Raw genomic sequence first — 19,932 nt, forward strand, 5'->3', positions numbered from 1 at the left:
CGGCCACAGTCTGTGCGACTGTTCCTCTCAACACTTCACAATCAACCTAACAGTTAAACAAACTGTTGCAAAATGAAAAATCTGCAAGTTTCTGAGTTTATTTCTTTATTTGCATGAAGCCAAAACCAACAAGTGAAATTGATCAGAAGCTTCACTATAAACCAGTAAAATAAAAAAGCAAAAGCCTCAGATCATAAGTTACTATAGTGTATAAATAATAATTCAGCTAAACGTAGTGTTCTAACCTCAGAGCACAGTGAGGTGAACGAGATTAAAACCTGGGAAATGTTCCAGAGGACGTGGACCTGATCCTGGATCTGTTACAGCAGCGAGAACATGAGGAGCAGCATAGACAGCAGCAGAGCGACAGAGAGTCGAGCTCTGTGTGATCCACCTGCAGACAAACCCGACACATTTATCAACACGTAATTCAATAGTCTGCAACCTTTAAGTCATATTTTACAGCAGGGAAGACGTTCAGTGAGTCTGGGTCACAGGAGGCATCGACAGCACCTCTCCACACTAAGTCGTTTTTCCACCAAAGACAAATGAACTAGTCTCACTTTAAATACCAGTTTCAATACCAAACCCTTTTCTAGTAATAGATTATTTAGTGCTGCTTCAGTACAGGATGTGGATACTTTCTCCACCGTTGGATCTACATGGATCATTGATCTAAAAGAAACGAGTTTACTTTTCAGCTGACAGCAGAAACTCGTTCATAGATTAAATTCCAAACAGAAATGATTCTTACTGAACTCCAGCGACTCACCACTCAGCATGTTCTCGGTTACAGTCAGGGATCCGTTGTGCGGCGCGGGTTCGATCTGCAGCAGTTTGCACATCAGAGGGTAGATATGGATGCTGTCAAACGGCTCCGACAGGAGGTTCTTCTTAAAGTCGGGTCCAAAGGCCCTAAAGATGGTCTTCATGTCCATCTCTCCGTTGTGGAAGCCGTGATCACCTTTGTTGACATAGACGATGAATCTCTGGAGGGAAATAAAAAGATAAAGACTCCTGTTCGTCCCTTTTTCAGTTTCTCTACAGCAGAAATGATCAAATCAAACACAAATCAGAGGATTGAACCCGTCTTAAAGTGAACTCACAGAATTCAGGTTGAACCCCAGATCTGCGACGACCACGATGGGAGGCAACCGCTTACTTTTACCAAGATGGAAGTTCTCGGGCATCTCGTTCTTCTTGTAGACCGTCAGATTAGGAGCGTTTGACAAAGCATCAAAGACTTCCTGCTCCTTCCCCGGTCGTGGCGTCAGGATTCCAAAACCACCATAGTCGAGGATCTCAAAGCTGGCGAGCTTGATTAAATTCAGGTATTCTCTGAGGATGATCTCGTCCACCTGCGGCCTCTTCTTGATGGTGGTCATGCCGTGGTCGGAGGTGATGATGACGTTCAGGCTGTCGTTCAGGTGATGCAGAGAGATGGCCTCTCTCAGGTAGCCAAGGGTGCGATCGATCTGCTGGATGATCTTCTTCCTGTCCGGATGGTCCGGCCCCTTGGCGTGGCCCACGTTGTCGGGTTCGCCGTAGTACAGAGTCACCAGGTCAAAGTCTTCCTCAGAAAACCAGCTCATCACTGTGTCGATGTTCTGACGCCACTCGGTCTCATTGTCGTCCGGGTGGTTCAGCTCCTCCAGCAGGGCTCGGTTGACCGTCTGGCCCCTGTATTTGACCCCACCGCCAGGATAGTGGAAGGATGCGGTTTTTAGACCCTGAAACATCAACAAACACAAACGAGTTTAACTGAAAGATCATATCCTAGTTTGTAGTGTAGAAGACAGAGGAGCTGCTCATTGGTCCGTATCATTCTGACATGAGAACTGGACGTTTGGTTCAAAGTCTCTTTGGGCAGTTCTTCATTTGCTGGTTTGGCTGTGATGTGAGGATAATTTACTGGCCCGACCAAGCTCCTGAGTTTAGCTGTTCAGTGTCCAACGAGGAAGCTGTTTAAGGTTCTTATGAGTCCTTGTTGGTTCATCGATCATCCTGTTCGATGACTCACCTGGTTCTGAGCTGTGATCCACAACGGCAGAACTCCATTACCCCACCACTCTGATCTGCTCATCGTCAGTTTGTGAGGAACTTTTTGGTTCGTCGAGGTGTTAAACATCATGTTGTGGACGACTTCGTGATCCTCCACCCACCTGCCTGTAACACAGGAAACGATACAGGAATGGTTTTATTTCAAAATAAGACTCTGGTCATCTGAACATTTTGTTCCCACATAATGAGTTTCGTATGTTTATGTAAGTTGTGATTTGTCTGTGCTTCTCTCCTTTAGCCCAACAGGCTGGAGGTGGACGGACTTTGTTAGCCTACAACGTTTACATTAGGTTTGCATAAAGAAGTAAATGAAAAGATAAGCTATGATTTATTGCCCTGTGTCACATTTTGTTCTCAAAACAGGTTCTGGGAAGAAATGAAGACGTTAGATCACAACATAAACACAAAACTAACATGAATCATATAAAACATCCAATAATGTTTTAAAACTGCCAGTTTAGAAATAAAATCTGTAAGATGGTAGTTGAGCAGTGAAGATGTGACGAAGTTTGGAGCTGTAACACTGCGGCTTTAGACACAAACATCAGGAGCTGATTGGTCGGCACAGACGCTCATCTGATACCATAAATTCTTTACCAATCTGTAAGTGTTGAAGGTGCAGTACACTGTGATAAAGAGGGTTCTGAAGTACTTTACTAAAAATGTTTCATATGCAACAAATGACAAGAAAATATTCACTACAGGAGTCAGAAATGACCTAATTACTCAGAGAAATGAGGTTAACTTGGTAAATCTGGAACATGTTGAACCTGTTAAAAGCTGATTAGAACCCGGTCCTACACAGAATTCATACTGTGCATGCACAATACATTATTTATTTAAAGTTAATTATTTTATATTGGGCAACATCTGATCTCTGAACCTGTCAGACAGTAAATTGTTTCCTAGCTTGATGATTATTTGGTCCGTTTCCACTGTGGGAAAAAGGCATCGTATCATATAGATAAATATAAAATCAGTTATCTTATTAACCATAACTCATAGAATCTTATAACTTTTATTATTACGGTCACATAATGAACTCTGACTGATCAAAGTAGACTTTGTACCAAGAACCATTATCGGTGATATTATTACTGTGTCCCTGCAGCTGGGAGTTGGTTCATTATAAAGTTAAATCATTTTATGACCCGAGGACAATCTTGCTGACCAGCATTTATGGTTTTATGTTTTGTCATCAATTATAGAAAACTATCATTGAACAAAGTAGACTTGTTACATTTAGACTGAAATAATGCTCATACTATTATTTTAATTTATTAATCGTTGAATCCTGTCTGATGCAGTTTCCTCCCATATGAAAAACTTTCTTTTAGAGTTAATCACTTACTCGCTAATTATTTATATATAGTTATTAATGATAATAAAATGGCTCAAATTCAATAAACTCAGCTTAAGAGTCTTAACAACTTTTTTTTCTACATTTACTGTGGTTCTAAAATACTGTAGTACTGTCAAAGAAGTACTTTTACAGTTTTAAGTGCTGTACATGGTACACATCTCAGTACTTTTACTTTTTTACAACTACAGGGGGGGAATGTGGTATTTTTACTGCAGTGCGTTGGTTTCTTTTCTATTTTTTTATAGATTTCATGTAGAAATATTTCATGTTTCACAGCTCCGACTTTTTTCTTCTTATTAAAGTTGGTTAGGTATAGATACGAATATATCGACGTCGATATGGATATATAGATTGATAGATATAGATATAGATATCGATATCGATATAGATAGATTCACTTTGACCTGAAGAGTGATTTTAACAACATTTCTAATTTTTTTCCAAACAAAATCAGTTGATGAATTTGATTGAAAATCAAAAAGTTTCCTCATCACTAACAACGATATTTAAATGTATAAAACACAGGAGCAGCTTTTCCTGCACTAAGTGTTTTTATACTTTAGGTACAAAGTCGTTTTTTACAAAGAGCCTTAGTGTTTGTTCTGCAGCAGCAGTCAAAGTGGTCCAGTAATAATAATTTAGCTGATGTTACCGGTGATGGTGGTGAAGTGGGACGGGGAGGTCATGGTCAGCATTGGGGGGGTGATGTATTTGGCCTTGACCCCGTCCACAGCCAGCTGGTCCAGGTTCGGCGTGTCCACGTCCTGGTCGTAGTCCCACCTGAAGCCGTCGAAGGAGATCAGCAGCAGCTTGTTCCTGGCCGCTGCCTTGCTCAGCGGTTTGCCGGCAGCGCAGAGCACCGCTGCAACGACCAGGAAGAGCTCCAGCTCCATCTTCATCCTCATACCCACTGACTGAGGCTTCACCTGAGCTGCACACCTGGAGCTCCCAGTTTAATATATAACCCTGGTTCTCTGATAGAGATCTGCTGATCTGCTCTGGAGGAAGAACTCAGTGATCTGTGGACCCAGCCAAAGTAACAGAGTACATTTACTTGTACTCGAGTTAATAGTTACTTCTTATTTTAACAATAAGGAGCTAATAAATGATGAGGAGTTTATGTCCTGAGCAGTATTTAGTATTAATGAGTACAGAATCAACCAAACATCTTAGAATCGGGATCAACTATATTTTAAATGCTTCAAATGAGAGTTGGTTAGTACATTTGTACTAATGTAAAACCATTAAAACAATAATAAATAAAAACACTTTATTCCTCAGTGTGCAAACACACGCTGCATGTTTATTATCACTGGTGGCCTGGACTTGATCTTCAGTGCTTTTTTCTCCCTTTTTGGTAACTAAAGCCCTTCACTTTTTGAATGTTTTTGTCCAAATTTCATTTTCTACAGTATTTAATGTATTTATATGTATTATATATATATTATATAAATGATAAATATTATAATAAATAATTTTTTGAAGGTAAAGATGCACAGTTTGTTGCAACATTTCATCACAACAAGACACTGATTTTCATAATTTGTGCAACAGATGATTAAATTTATTCAAATTACATCATGGCTTTTAATGAAATGCAAATGTCTTATTTTGGTAGGAGAGGAAGTGCTTTTATATTGACGGGGTTACTTCCGTTCTACGGGAGTTCCGTTCACGCTGTAAGTTGATTTGGTCAAAATGCGATAAACAGCTAAAAATTTACTAATTAAAATTCCGTCTTATTTACCTGGATACTCTCCTGTCACCTGACGGTGGCGACTGTTCGTCCGGTTTTCTGTGCGCAGGTATGTAAAACGGTCAAATGAGAGTTTGCAGATCTGGGTTGTTTCTTGTCCGTTAGCTAACGTTAGCTGTTAGCTGCACAAGTTAGCATTAGCAAGTGTGATTTGTGACATTTCGACAATAACTGCTTATTTACTGGATCTTTGTACTCTGACATCTTCATGTGTGTCTGTTCCCATTAGTGGAATATGTCGATTACAACTCCAGACTCCATTAGAAAATGTGACGTTTTACAGTTTGTGTTTAACCTTCAAAACGTGCAGGTGAAATTTGAATTTAAACCTAAGAAAAAGAATCAGACAGTTTAAACACCTCAAAGCTTCTACATGTAAAATCAAGACTGAACATTTCAGCTTCTAGCTGATGTGAGAAATTAAGTAAAAAGCTCAGATGTCCTTGAGTTGGATCAACTGCAGCTGTAGCTCACCTGTGCCTCAGGTGTCCAGCAGAACATTTCTCTCGAAGCAGCTGTGAGATGGTGGAAACATCAGAACCAAAGAGTCACAAGTCCGGTGGTTGTTCTGAATATTGACTGAAAGTTTCAAACGCGGCAGAGCAGGAACACACTGTGGAAACTGGATCAGGTACCAGGAGTAACTAGAGGTCCAGGAGACGGATGAAGAAGAAGCTCAATTTGTTCTGTCAAAGTCGAGGACTTGGAGGACGAGACGAGTTCTGGATTATCCGTTTTTTATCTGTGCTTCCTGGAAAAGATGTCTCAAAGTCTCACAGGGCGACGGATCATTAAAGAGCATCTTCAGTAATTCACAGTTTTTAGGAGGTTTTCTAAACATGTAGAAATGAAAACTTCACATTTTCACATATTCAACTCGTTATAATCTGTTTTTTTCAGGAATGTCGTCACTGTGGAGCTTGAGACCAGTGTTAACGTCACTGCTTCAAGGTAAGTTCACCTGCACACGTTCAGTCAGTCAATATTACAAACCAGCCCATAGCACCTTATTTAATAAAAAATAAATAAATCATTTATCATTCTCTCTAAATTAAATAACGTGTCTTCAATACTATGGATTGCACAATAAGAACAAAGAGAACTGAAGTTTCTAACAATAAAAACAGACGGAGCTAAAAATAAAACGATCAGTTTAATAGAGCGCCCTTTCTTTACAGGTTGTGCTGTGTGTTTAAATCTCTTACTCTGACTCTTTCCTCTGCGCAGCATCCCAGCATGCCTTGCCCTGGACAAGCCCCCTCCTTTCCAGGACCATGGCCACCCTAAACCAGATGCACCGTCAGGGGAAGCCAAAAACGCCTCCTAAATCCATCGGCGCCACGTTCGGTCGTCCCCAGTTGAAGGCGGTGGTGCTGAAGACTATGATCCGAAAGCCCAAGAAGCCCAACTCGGCCAACAGAAAGTGCGCTAGGGTGCGTCTGTCTAACGGGAAGGAGGCGGTGGCATTTATCCCCGGGGAGGGACACAACCTGCAGGAGCACAACGTGGTGCTGGTGCAGGGCGGGAGGACGCAAGATCTGCCCGGAGTCAAGCTCACTGTGGTCAGAGGCAAATATGACTGTGCTCACGTGGTGAAAAAGAAACAGTAGAAGAAGAGAAGGTCGCTGGTGAGATGGAAACGTGTTTGTCGGTTCTTCGCTGCTGTGTAATAAATGTGTTCAATTACACCAACATGTGGATGACGGAGGACGTTTTTACTCGAGAGACAAATAAAGACATCAGATGCAGCAGGAGTGTGTGGACACCTGAACACTGCAGCCACCTGTGACAGTGTCATGAGATTTTTGTCATTATTATTAATGACCTCAGATACAGCACTAACACAACCAAGTGTTCAAATGAGCTCCAGCTGTACCTGCTGCAGCATTAATGATGTTTACACATGAATCAATAAAATAAAATAGTCGAGTTTTATGCCTCAACTGAGTGTCTCGCTCCGTTTGTTTTGGTTTCTTCCACTAAGAAAAGGTTCAGTTTGTGACAGTAACTGTTCAGAAATCAGCTTGTAGAAGTTTTTCTCTCCTCGAATCTGTTCATGAATTAAACTTATTAAACATGTTGGATTCTGCAGAAACTGATTGAACTGGAACAAATCTGGAGTCAACTTTCATGTTATCAACGGCATCAAGTTCAACACTGGTTCAAATACTTTGATTTATCAGGAAACTTAGTGAAGTTCTGCTACTTTTTGAAGAAGTTTGTGCTGCTGTGATTTCTGACTCAAAGTACATTTTAGAGCAGGTAAATTAAAGATTAAAGAAAAATTCTCATACAAATTAGTTCATGTTTGGACAATATCTTGTATTTTAATATCTTCTCAAAAGGCAGGAATTCCTCTTCTAACCTGTATGTTAAGTGTAATAAATACTATTTATAATTAGATGTAATGGGGAAACTGCATTTCACTCAACTATGTAGTGTTGCTATGTGATGTAAAGCTGCTCACACACACACACACACACACACACACACTCTTGCTGCATGTTGTTGCTGTTCTTCTTCCGGACAGCGGGGGCAGCACCGAGCGCAGAGCTGCGCAGCTGCGGCGTCAGTGAGGAAGACGCGCACGCCATGTTTGATTTGACGTAGAATCCGCTGCACGTCTGAGGACTAAGTTGATCTTTTTGCTGGTTTAACTGCAGCGCACTGCGACGTGAAGTCCCCTGACAGACAGAGGAGAAGCTCAGCTTTTGTTCACCGTGTCCACATTAACCGGGTGAGACTCTGAATCCACATTTGATCACAGTCCGCACCACAGCTAGCAAACATGACCATTAGCTAAGTTAGCATCACGTTGAACCGCAGTCAGAGCTGCTGTTTGCTCCTGGAGGACGTTTGAAGCTTTCAGTGTGTGAGATGTTGGAAGCTGCTGTTTGCTCCTGGAGGACGTTTGAAGCTTTCAGTGTGTGAGATGTTGGAAGCTGCTGTTTGCTCCTGGAGGACGTTTGAAGCTTTCAGTGTGTGAGATGTTAGAAGCTGCTGTTTGCTCCTGGAGGACGTTTGAAGCTTTCAGTGTGTGAGATGTTAGAAGCTGCTGTTTGCTCCTGGAGGACGTTTGAAGCTTTCAGTGTGTGAGATGTTGGAAGCTGCTGTTTGCTCCTGGAGGACGTTTGAAGCTTTCAGTGTGTGAGATGTTAGAAGCTGCTGTTTGCTCCTGGAGGACGTTTGAAGCTTTCAGTGTGTGAGATGTTGGAAGCTGCTGTTTGCTCCTGGAGGACGTTTGAAGCTTTCAGTGTGTGAGATGTTAGAAGCTGCTGTTTGCTCCTGGAGGACGTTTGAAGCTTTCAGTGTGTGAGATGTTGGAAGCTGCTGTTTGCTCCTGGAGGACGTTTGAAGCTTTCAGTGTGTGAGATGTTAGAAGCTGCTGTTTGCTCCTGGAGGACGTTTGAAGCTTTCAGTGTGTGAGATGTTAGAAGCTGCTGTTTGCTCCTGGAGGACGTTTGAAGCTTTCAGTGTGTGAGATGTTAGAAGCTGCTGTTTGCTCCTGGAGGACGTTTGAAGCTTTCAGTGTGTGAGATGTTGGAAGCTGCTGTTTGCTCCTGGAGGACGTTTGAAGCTTTCAGTGTGTGAGATGTTGGAAGCTGCTGTTTGCTCCTGGAGGACGTTTGAAGCTTTCAGTGTGTGAGATGTTGGAAGCTGCTGTTTGCTTCTCTTCTATGTCAAATGTCGATAACGCTTCGTGCTTGGATTACTCGGCTAACGCTACAAGCTAAGTGTTAGCTTCAAGCTGTGGTTTCACCGCTAAATGTCAAATAAAAAGAAGATTCTCGTCTTTGAATCAGTGTAAAACGCATCAGTCAACACGTCTGTATGGTTTATTATGTGATAGGAAAGTATTCATAAAGGCAGGAAGCTATAAACACCACGAATATTTCACCTCCTCGTTATTTTTTCTGTTAAACGATCATTTTAATCATGTTAAGAAGCTAAAATGCGCTCGAACCACAATCAGTGACTCTTTAATACTAGATTCATGAATTCATCATGAATCATTTCCATCATCTGTGTAACACACAGATGTCCTGTTACAGCATCTTTTTATATATATTCATAAAACAAAGTCCAAATTTCAAAAATCTCTCTGCAGTTTCTTTAAAAGTCAGATTATCTAAACTGTGTTCGGTTATCAATGAAGAGATGCAGCAAACTCTCACAGGAGAAAAGCTGGAGCTAAAAAGCACTTTTTTAAAGATGTTGTTCAGTCTCTGCAGACAGAGCTGTGATGATGAACTATCAGCTCCAACAGCCTAGTGAACTCATAATAAAGTCAAATGAACACAGGCTGATTCACTACATCACAGCTACAGCTCGTTTTCTTCTTACTGCAGCTTCCAGTTGCTTTATTTCACATATTAATATTTTGCATTCAGAATGAACCCAAACATGTGAAACATCAAGTGACAGAGCAAATTCAAACTCCCGAGTGTAGAGTAGTGTGTCCTGTCTCTGAACATCATCTTCTATTTACTCTTCATTCCATTTCATTTTTAAAAAGGCTTTCTCAGCTAAAATAAAAGAATAATTGAAACACTTCTCTCCGGTGTGAGAGAGACATCACGTCCACAGAGAATGTAATTTTTCAAAATGTAGGGGCTCCAATCTGTTTAATTCAAAATTTCTCCATAAATAAAGGTTTTTCCATATGTGTGTGGAAGAACTGGACTCGTCTGCACCTGATCAACACTGATCAAGTTGCTATAACTCCAAACCCAGATCCTCCAAAATTCATGGTTTTCTCGAAAATATCAGAACTGCATTTACGTAGCGATGAAACACTGATTTGTGGTTGTGCCTGTCTTTGTTTCATAGGTCTGGAGGAGACGTGTCCATCTTGAGAAGGAGCAGAGCATGAGGAGATGAATGGAGAACAGAGAGGAGAGGACTGTCAGCAGCCTCCTGCTCATGGTCAGAGATGATTTCTCTTTCTTTAGCCTACCTGGCAGCATCCTCTTTGAGATATTAATGTCTGTATCGTCCTACAGGAGAGGGGACTGCTCCAGACATCGAGACACCGTCTACACCAGAACATGAAGTAAAACTGAGCAGCTGCCACCTCTGTCCAGTATGTGGGAGGGAGTTTTCTTCTCCGTCCCAGCTGATGGACCACATGAACACACACTTGGGTGGGAAACGGCACAGCTGCCCCTTGTGCGGGAAGCGCTTCACGAAAAAGACCAACATGGTGGTGCACCAGCGCGTCCACACCGGTGAGAAGCCGTACTCCTGCCCTGACTGCGGGGTCAGCTACGCTCAGCTCGGCTGCCTGCGAAGGCATCGGCTCCAACACGCTGCAGAGAAGCCCCACCACTGCTCGGTGTGCGGCCGAGGATTCATTCAGCGCCGTTACCTCATACAGCACGAACGGACGCACACCGGGGAGAGGCCATTCTCCTGCCCGCTCTGCCCCAAACGCTTCGCCTCCAAGAACGGGTGCACCGATCACCAGAGGACCCACAAAGAGGAGAAGCTGTACTCCTGCTCACTCTGTGAGAAGGTCTGTTCCACGTGGTCGTCGTTCAGGAATCACATGAGCCTCCACAAGGGGCAGAAATCACACCCCTGCTCTCAGTGCGGCAAGAACTTCAACCGGCCGGGGCTGCTGAGGAAGCACATGCAGAAACATGCAGAAGCAGAACATGTGGTCAAAACTGAAGATGCTGCGAGCTGGGTGAGTGAGTCACTGAGCCAAATCCAGGCAGCATCTCCCAGATACCGAATGTTTCCCTCTTTCTGTTGCTCTGACTTCCTCGTAGAGCTCTGGGGGTGTGTGGTACACACCGTCTAATGTTTGTGTAGGTACTCACACACCTGAACTTACAGGAGCATCAGTGATGTTTGAAGACTTTGAAAATCTTTTAACGATCCAAGGTTAGAAGAACCTATCCAGAACCCAGAGTCCAGATTATACTGTGGCCTCAAATCCTCATCATACAGTATTTAACCTTCCTGGGTCCAGGCCAGGACCTGTCCCAGTAAAGTCAGACACAAAGACCAGTACAGAGCTGCAGATGTTTAAAACTACACATACTGTGGTTCCTAAAGGTTTAGAAATGGGGTGAGATTGTGGAGAATTTACCAGTTCTTAAACCACTAGAGGCTCAAGCCTCTGCTGTTCTCCATGTTGATGAGAGGGGCCCCCTCAACATTAATTCATCCTCTGCGGTTCTGATTACTCAGATCTCTTTATATCAAAACATGGAAACTTCTCAGTATTTCACATTTTCACATCTTCTCAAATCATCTCAAAGCTGCCAGAGGAAACTCCTCATCCCTTCAGTGAAGCGGACGACGAGCAGCTCCATCAGAGGTCGGTGCAGTTCACCTGTGATATCTGCGGCCGAGGTTTCACCAGATCGTCCCGGCTGACGGAGCACGTCAGGTCTCACACCGGAGAGAGACCGTTTCAGTGTGACGTTTGCAAGAAGCGATTCTCCGCTGAGAGGGTGCTGAAGAAGCACCAGGAGATCCACAGCAGGGAGGGAAACAGCAGCTCCACCCGGTCAGGACCAGACGAGCAGGTGAGGATGAGTCAAAGTCTCCGTCAGTTTCTTAGCTTTAACCGTTTTAATCATTCAAGATTAACATTGAAAACCCATCATATTGTCGATATCCTGGTGTAACCTGGTCCAAAGTAGATGGTTCTGATAGAATCTGAATCCTCAGGTTCATCATTTCATCTTAATCAAAGTGACTAAAGCTAATTTAAAATGAGTCAGTGAAAGAAAAAACTGAAGTAAAACTGGTTGAACTGACAGAAATTCAGACCGAATCCACAAATACTTACAAAATACTACAAATGAGAATTTTCCTTCTTAGGATCAGTTTAATAGCACTTGGACGACTGAAGTCAGTTGTTCAGTATTTCACTTAACAGAGGCAACAGTTCAGAATTACACAAAAACTAAAACTGAGGAAATAATCTACTGTACCAGATTTATTTTCCTTCTCTAACCGTGTGGTGACGTTTCGAGCAGCTCCTCCAGAAGTCGGTGCAGTTCACCTGTGATATCTGCGGCCGAGGTTTCTCCAGATTCTCCCGGCTGACGGAACACGTCAGGTCTCACACCGGAGAGAGACCGTTTCAGTGCGACGTCTGCGACAAACGTTTCTCCGCTGAGAGGGTGCTGAAGAGGCACCAGGAGATCCACAGCAGGGGGGGAAACAGCAGCTCCACCCCGTCAGGACCAGACGAGCAGGTGAGGAACAGCTGATGATGCATCACAAAAGAAATGAAACAAATTTAAGTCCAGCTGTTTAAAGGAGCTGATTCTGTGTCAGTATCCGTCTCTGGACCAGACTGAGACCTGGTGGATTGGTTCTGGTTTACAACAGCTCAGTAATCTAAGAAGTGAAGGTCACTGCTTCAGAGTGGTCGAGTGATACGGAGCGGGGGGGGGGCGATGGTCCATACAGTAGATGATGCTGATATGTTGCATCAAAGACGTTTAAAAATAAATGAGACAATAAATAATTCAAATATTGATTAAAGTACTAAAACATAGAATATAAAGAGTTGTGCAAACCAAATGTTTCAGAAGCAGATTAGAAATGAATATTTTTTTATATTAATCATAAATACTTATAAATATTAATAACTGTTAACTGTGTTTTTAATCACCCATAAATACGATCAGCTGTTTATTTACTTAGTGAAGCAGAAACAAAAAACAAGGATAGTTTTCATTAAGAATTGTGAGTAATCAGTGATCAATCCTCTGTGGAGTCCCACTTATTTTAACTCCACCGTGAAAATAGAAACAAACTACTTGTTCACAAAATGAATTTGTTTTTTTCTGAAGGTTGAGTTCAGGAACAACGAAGAGGACGGAGGACTGAATTCAGAGCCTGGTAAGAAACCTGGAAACAGTCAGAACCTGAAACTTCTGACATCTCTAAAGCGTCTCTCAGGAAGGGAATCAAGACCAGACTGATACTCGTCCTATGAGATAATGTTCTACTACACTTCACTACTACACTACTACACTTCACTACACTACTACACTACACTACACTACTACACTTCACTACTACACTTCACTACACTACACTACTACACTTCACTACACTACTACTACACTACACTACACTACTACACTTCACTACTACACTTCACTACACTACTACACTTCACTACACTTCACTTCACTACACTACACTTCACTTCACTACTACACTTCACTTCACTACTACACTACACTACTACACTTCACTACACTACTACACTTCACTACACTACTACACTTCACTTCACTACACTACTACACTTCACTACACTACACTACTACACTTCACTACTACACTACTACACTTCACTACTACACTACTACACTTCACTACTACACTACACTACTACACTTCACTACTACACTACTACACTTCACTACTACACTTCACTACTACACTACTACACTTCACTACTACACTTCACTTCACTACTACACTACACTACTACACTTCACTACACTACTACACTTCACTACACTACTACACTTCACTACACTACTACACTTCACTACACTACTACACTTCACTACACTACTACACTTCACTTCACTACACTACTACACTTCACTACACTACACTACTACACTTCACTACTACACTACTACACTTCACTACTACACTACTACACTTCACTACTACACTACTACACTTCACTACTACACTTCACTACTACACTTCACTACTACACTACTACACTTCACTACACTACACTACTACACTTCACTACTACACTACACTACTACACTTCACTACTACACTACACTACTACACTTCACTACTACACTTCACTACTACACTTCACTACTACACTTCACTACTACACTTCACTACTACACTTCACTACTACACTTCACTACACTACACTACACTACTACACTTCACTACACTACACTACACTACTACACTTCACTACACTACACTACTACACTTCACTACACTACTACACTTCACTACACTACTACACTTCACTACTACACTACACTACACTTCACTACTACACTACTACACTTCACTACACTACAACACTTCACTACACTACACTACACTTCACTACACTACACTACTACACTTCACTACACTTCACTACTACACTACACTACACTTCACTACTACACTTCACTACTACACTACAGATGCTTTGATCTTTATATATCAAAGTATCGTTAGCGACGCACCAGGGTCAATAATAGGAAGTGATTTTAATAAGAATTCAAACTGAGTCGTGCTGATCTCTTTCCGTCTTGCAGACGTGAGTCCCGATGGTGTAAAGAACCTCCACAGCTGCTCCATCTGTGGGAAGAGCTTCCCAACGTCGTCCAGACTCAAGGAGCACTTGAAGTTCCACGCGACGGAGAAGCTGCACTGCTGCTTGGACTGCGGGAAGACCTTTACCACCAGCAGCAGCCTGACGGCACACAGGAAGACCCACATAGCCGCCAAACCTCATCCCTGCAGCATCTGCTCCAAGAGCTTCGTGAAGCCCTGCCTGCTCCGCCAGCACGTGCTGATCCACATCCGGGACGGACTCATCGCCGACCCCGCAGACCAGGTGAGGCCAAAGAACTCTGCTCACCTGGAAAAGGGTTCGAGGTTATGGCGACTCACTTCCTTCAACTCCCTTCCTCTTGCATTTCCTCACTTCCTTCTTCTCCATCTTCCTTTCCTTACTCGCTTACCTCCCCCACTTGTCACTTCTGTTCTCACTCGTTTACCTACTCATCTTTCCACACTTTTTTCCTTCCTTCCTGACTGTGTATTGTTCATTCCTCACTTATTCTGTTCTCTCCCTCACTTTTATCCTTCCCTCTTCAGTTCTTTCCTCATTTACTTCTTTATTTACTAATTTCCTTCCTCTTTTTTATCCTTCCTTTCCTCTGCCCTTCCTTCCCTCACTTCTTCTATCCTTAATTCCTCACTTGTCTACTCACTTGCTTCCAGTTTTAGAGCAGAGATACTCGGAGCTCTATAAATAAAAATTCATTAGAACAAAGTAGAAATGAATGAAAACAGATGAATCTGAGCTGCAGTTACTGAAGAGCATAAAAACAAACTAACTGATTTATTTCAGGAGTTCTGGTCCAACATGAAGACTGTGGAAGAGGAGGAGGACGACAGAGAGGACGAGCAGGTAAACTGCTGTCTAAAAATTAAGCTTGTTAGTTTTAAACAGGACGTTAACAGCAGAACATAACAAGCAGAGGGACGGAAAGTAGTGAATCAGCAGAAAACTGAGCTGACAAACGGCAGAGTTAGAAATACTGGTAATACTAATGATATCACATCATCCTTGTTCCATTTGGAATTAGAACCTTAAAAATTGAGTTTGATATCAGTTGTTCATTACCTGTAAACTGCTCCACAGACTAGTCGCAGCATCAATTCACTTTATTTGTAGAGCGCTTTTTACAATTGACATTGTCACAAAGCAGCTTTACACAACCAAAGAACCGTACATGAACAGTGAATGAGTAAGAATCATAATAATCAGATTGTCCCTGATAGCATCACTGCCACAAATGATGGTTCCTGTAAAACAGTCGCACAGGACACTGGTTAGAGCTCAACACTACCAAGCTGCAGGAGTCACAAGTTGTGAAAGACCAGAAACGTGATGCTGCGACAAGAGAAGCCGCTCGCAGATAAACTAAATGCATTTGTTTTAATTCAGAAACATGTCACCCACCGTGGCCCCGACAAATACACTAAGTCAGGTTTTGGATTCAAAGAAGTTGCAGTGAGTTGATGCAACAACTCCATCTTATGTTCCTCCAGGACTCAGAAGACCTCTCTTCTGCTGCAGAGTCCTCCTTCCCTAAACCCAGACCTCAGCCTGGTAAACATGACGACAAAGAAGAAAACAAGGAAGGAGACGTCAGCGGTTTGATCAACTCTGATGGAGAAGAGGAGGACTGGAAACCAGTGCTCGTTGGTATGTCCCCATCACCAATCCCGTTGAACTGAATCAAACATTAATGTAATCACATTAAGAGGACTCTTCTACCGAGAGTCGAGCTCAGTAACAGGTTTTATAGAGCAGGAGCCACAATTTAAAACATTTGTTCATTTATAGTTTTTCCTTCCTCATTTAAGCTCGTTCTTCACTTACCTGCGTCCACACGTTCTTCTGTTCACCTCTTTATGTCTTCCCTTCCTATTCCCTCCGTACTACCTGTCCTTTCTTCCTCCTGCCAAATGTTTCCGTCTTAAATGCTGTGAAGCTGATATTGCTGTAAAGACCCGTTCAGTTTTATGCCGATCACAATCAGGAGTCTGGAGTTCAGTCTCTAGATAATGTTGGTGACAAACATCACAAGCGGATTTTCTCCTCAGTGAACTGACACATTTACAGTGAAACTGCTGATACTCACGGATACGTCCCGTTTTCCCTCCATGTCCTCTCCTCAGCAGAACCAGACGTCCGCTCAGAGGTCCAGGCAGAAACCGGCAGTGATGGTAAAAGCAAACACTGCTGTCCGGTGTGCGGGCGTGACTGCTTCAAGGCTTCAGCGCTGCAGAAACACCTGAGGATTCACTCTGGTGAGCGTCCATTTCAGTGTCCAACCTGCAGGAAGAGCTTCACCCAGCACGTGCACATGAAGGAGCACCAGAGGACCCACACCGGAGAGAAGCCCTACACCTGCACTGACTGCGAGAAGAGCTTCACCTTCTCGAGCGCCCTGCGCCGACACCAGCGGCTGCACACCGACGCTCGGCCGTACCAGTGCTCCATCTGCCAAAAGACATTCAAACAGAAGTGCACGCTCAAGACCCACCAGCTGACGCACTCAGGAGTCCGCTACCAGTGTCCGTTCTGCAGCAAAAGCTTCAGCCGGGCCCTCGAACTCACCTACCACGTCGACGTGCACTCAGATGCTCAGCCGTACTTCTGCTACATCTGCAAGAAGAACCTGAGCGGAGCCCGACTCTTCCGCAAACACATGAAGAAACATGAGACACCAAACTCTTCGCTGCCACAAGCAGAAACTATGGAAGCCGAGACGATCTCCAAGGTCTGACAGCCTGAGTGTCTGTAAACGAATTGTTCCTCCTGGACGATTCAAGATGCGTGTCTTAAAACAACAGTCAGTGTCTTTATGATTACTGGTGCAGCTTTTCCCTTCCAAACATCAGTTTATGTGAAGTTAATAAGAAGTCTGAGTTGAATGTAGTTGAAGTAGATATCCAAGTTACTTTCTCCTCAGTCTCGCATTCCCTGTTCTAATTCTCCAGCTGCTGCTCAACAGAAACACAACAAGGGTGTTTTGTACTGGCATTAACTTTGAAGATAACTACTCGGCTTCATTACCTCAGTCCACTGAAGCCTCATTAGAGTAAGATAAACTCTTTAAAACATTTTAGCAGAAAACCAAGACTGTGGATTTGGTCCTCATTAAATTAGACTCGAGCTGTTTCAGTATTCTTACAGGCGTCTGACTATTGATTTAAGACACTTGAAAGTTTGTGAACCAGTACATTTAAGAGACCCCTTAACTAAGTGATGCAGGATAAAACTACAAAATTACCAAACAGGACGCTTCAGCAGAGTTAAATTTAGACTTTAGACAGAGAGAAGCAGATAACTTCCAAATATGAACCTCAGATGAAATGTTTTTTTGCACAGTGAGACAGAGGCTGGATTTATTCTGTCATCACTTACACTGAAAGTGGACTCAGAAGAAATCTCTTAATGGACATTATGAACAGGAGGAGCAGTCACAACAAGCATCTGAGTATTGTTTAAGAACTTATTGAAGTCAAAAATTTGAGTCCTATAGAAATCATTGTGTTTTATTATCACAATGATTACATATTATTATTATCATTGTATGTATTATTCTCTGCACTAAGGGGCTTCATGTCTTTTCCTATAAACGCAGCCAGGAGGATCTGTTACTTCTTGAACTGTGTTCTTCCACTTTCACTCTCTTCCTCTGCCCTTATGTGATGTGCACAGAGAAAAAGATGTTTCCTGTAGTTACAGTTTAAAATCTGAAGTCACTGACAGTGCACAAAACTTAAACTTATCTTAAGATGATTCAAACTGATTATGAAGAAAAATATGAGCCTACATTTAATTTTCTTGACATTTGCTGCTACACACAGTTCAGTACTGGCCTATAATAATTTTACTTTGACACCCTGCCCTAAAACATCAGCCTTGTGTGACCTTTACGTCTTTTTCTGACAGAGCTCCAGTGCCTTGCTCAAGGACACTTAAAAAACTCACAGGACTGTTCTGCTGCTACTGAGCATCAGTGTTTAAATCATTAGAACCAAAGGGACTGAAAACTTCTGTTAAAGACAGAATCGTGTATTTATAGTATTAATCACTGAAATTTTGATTTAATAAAACGACTGAGACATAAAACTGTTCTGTTGTCCAGTGATTTTTTTTTCTCCTAAATCAGACACTGACCTTTATCGTCATCGAACTTGACACAAACTTGATTTTGCTAAATCATGACTGGTGCCAGATTAAAATTTGTAAAACTTAAAAACTAAATTACTTATTTTTTTACTACTGGTCCAGCTTCATGTTGTGCTTAATGACACTATTGTGAATTATAGTTACACTCTGTTCTCCTGCTGGTCACACTGGCTCAAACTGGTCTCATCTGTGAGAGAGAATAAAGTGAGCGTGTCGAGTCTTCAGTTTAAGTTTGTTATTTCAAACAGGTAAGGTCCTAAGGTTTTACCTCTTCACTGGTGGAAACTAAATGGTAAATGTTCTGCACTTATATATTGCTTCTCTACCTAACAGGTACTCAAAGCGTTTTATACTGCAGCTGATCTGACTCACCGGGGGCAACTTGGGGTTCAGTATCTTGCCCAAGGACACTTTGGCATGTGACATGTCAGCCTGGAATCAAACCACCGATCCAATGATTGGCAGACAACTGCTGAACCTATTGATCCCCAGCCACCCCGGAAACTGGCTTCTATAGAATCTGTTGCTCACTACGGTGGCCTGTGGGGACAAAATAAACACGCATCAGGAACTTCTACAGCACAAGTTCCACATTGAGATACCCATTAGGCTTTATGGTCCAAACAAACGATGAGTGGGCAGATTATGATTAATTTAGGGTTTATATTTTATTCTGCGCTCCACTGATGTATGATTATATGATTTTAACAAAATATACATGTTATAATGTCTCTTTATGCAGCAGCACTTCGGGCCTTGAATGTGCTTAATGCCACGTTATGTTTTACGAAGCTTCTGGAGATTTTTTTTTAATTGATTAAATGATTGAGATGTGGAGTTTGCATGTTCACCCCGTGGCTACGTGGGTTCTCTACGGGTGCACGTTAGGTTAACTGGTGACTACGTTGCCCATAGGTGTGAATGTGGGTATTAATGGCTGAATCCGTGTTGAACTTGAAGGCTTTGTGTGGACGGTCCTCCCAGGTGTTAAATCACCTTAAAACAAGTTTATGTCCACTGAACCAATAATCTGAGTTCGTATTTGTCTTCACCTCCATATGGAGCGTGACCCGTCATTTACAATGGGAACACTGCTCCTGAATCAGCTGCATCACTGAATAACAAGTGGCTGCTGGAATCCTTTCTGTGACCGTTTAAGCAGCTCAACCACCAGATCTGAACCCCACTGAGATGGTGTGGGAGAATCTGGACTGAGGATCAGGAACACTGACCGACCAGCACCAGTTTTATTTCTGTCATTTGTTTTATTTCTACTAAAAGATTATTCCTTGAATTTGT

At 42.5% G+C, this 19,932-nt stretch overlaps 3 protein-coding genes across 5 annotated transcripts; 2 read left to right on the top strand and 1 right to left on the bottom strand.

Moving 5' to 3' along the window:
• Nucleotides 1-139: 139 nt before the first annotated feature.
• zgc:153896 (alkaline phosphatase family protein) lies at nt 140-4,356 on the bottom strand. The gene is made up of 5 exons (XM_026370247.1): nt 4,077-4,356; nt 2,021-2,166; nt 1,107-1,730; nt 773-989; nt 140-394 (listed from the first exon to the last, which is right to left on the bottom strand). The coding sequence occupies exons 1-5, from the start codon at nt 4,327-4,329 to the stop codon at nt 321-323; spliced, it is 1,314 nt and encodes a 437-aa protein (XP_026226032.1). The 5' UTR covers nt 4,330-4,356; the 3' UTR covers nt 140-320.
• Nucleotides 4,357-5,072: 716 nt separating this feature from the next.
• On the top strand, nt 5,073-7,123 carry mrps12 (mitochondrial ribosomal protein S12). The gene is made up of 3 exons (XM_026370028.1): nt 5,073-5,229; nt 6,081-6,131; nt 6,408-7,123. Exons 2-3 carry the CDS (start codon nt 6,083-6,085, stop codon nt 6,788-6,790), a joined length of 432 nt encoding a protein of 143 aa, XP_026225813.1. The 5' UTR covers nt 5,073-5,229; nt 6,081-6,082; the 3' UTR covers nt 6,791-7,123.
• A 645-nt stretch (nt 7,124-7,768) lies between these two features.
• On the top strand, nt 7,769-18,573 carry LOC113170973 (zinc finger protein Xfin-like). Of its 3 annotated transcripts, none has more exons than XM_026373312.1 (10): nt 7,769-7,917; nt 10,011-10,106; nt 10,184-10,869; nt 11,450-11,719; nt 12,176-12,397; nt 13,001-13,049; nt 14,453-14,754; nt 15,274-15,333; nt 15,978-16,134; nt 16,611-18,573. In XM_026373312.1, exons 2-10 carry the CDS (start codon nt 10,058-10,060, stop codon nt 17,219-17,221), a joined length of 2,406 nt encoding a protein of 801 aa, XP_026229097.1. In that variant the 5' UTR covers nt 7,769-7,917; nt 10,011-10,057; the 3' UTR covers nt 17,222-18,573. The 3 variants fall into 3 exon arrangements, with proteins under 3 accessions (XP_026229097.1, XP_026229098.1, XP_026229099.1); XM_026373313.1 differs by having other exon boundaries at nt 16,614-18,573; XM_026373314.1 differs by lacking the exon at nt 12,176-12,397.
• The last annotated feature ends 1,359 nt before the right edge of the window (nt 18,574-19,932 follow it).

This window comes from Anabas testudineus, chromosome 16 (assembly GCF_900324465.2).
Source record: "Anabas testudineus chromosome 16, fAnaTes1.2, whole genome shotgun sequence".
In the NCBI taxonomy this organism is placed as follows: Eukaryota; Metazoa; Chordata; class Actinopteri; order Anabantiformes; family Anabantidae; genus Anabas; species Anabas testudineus.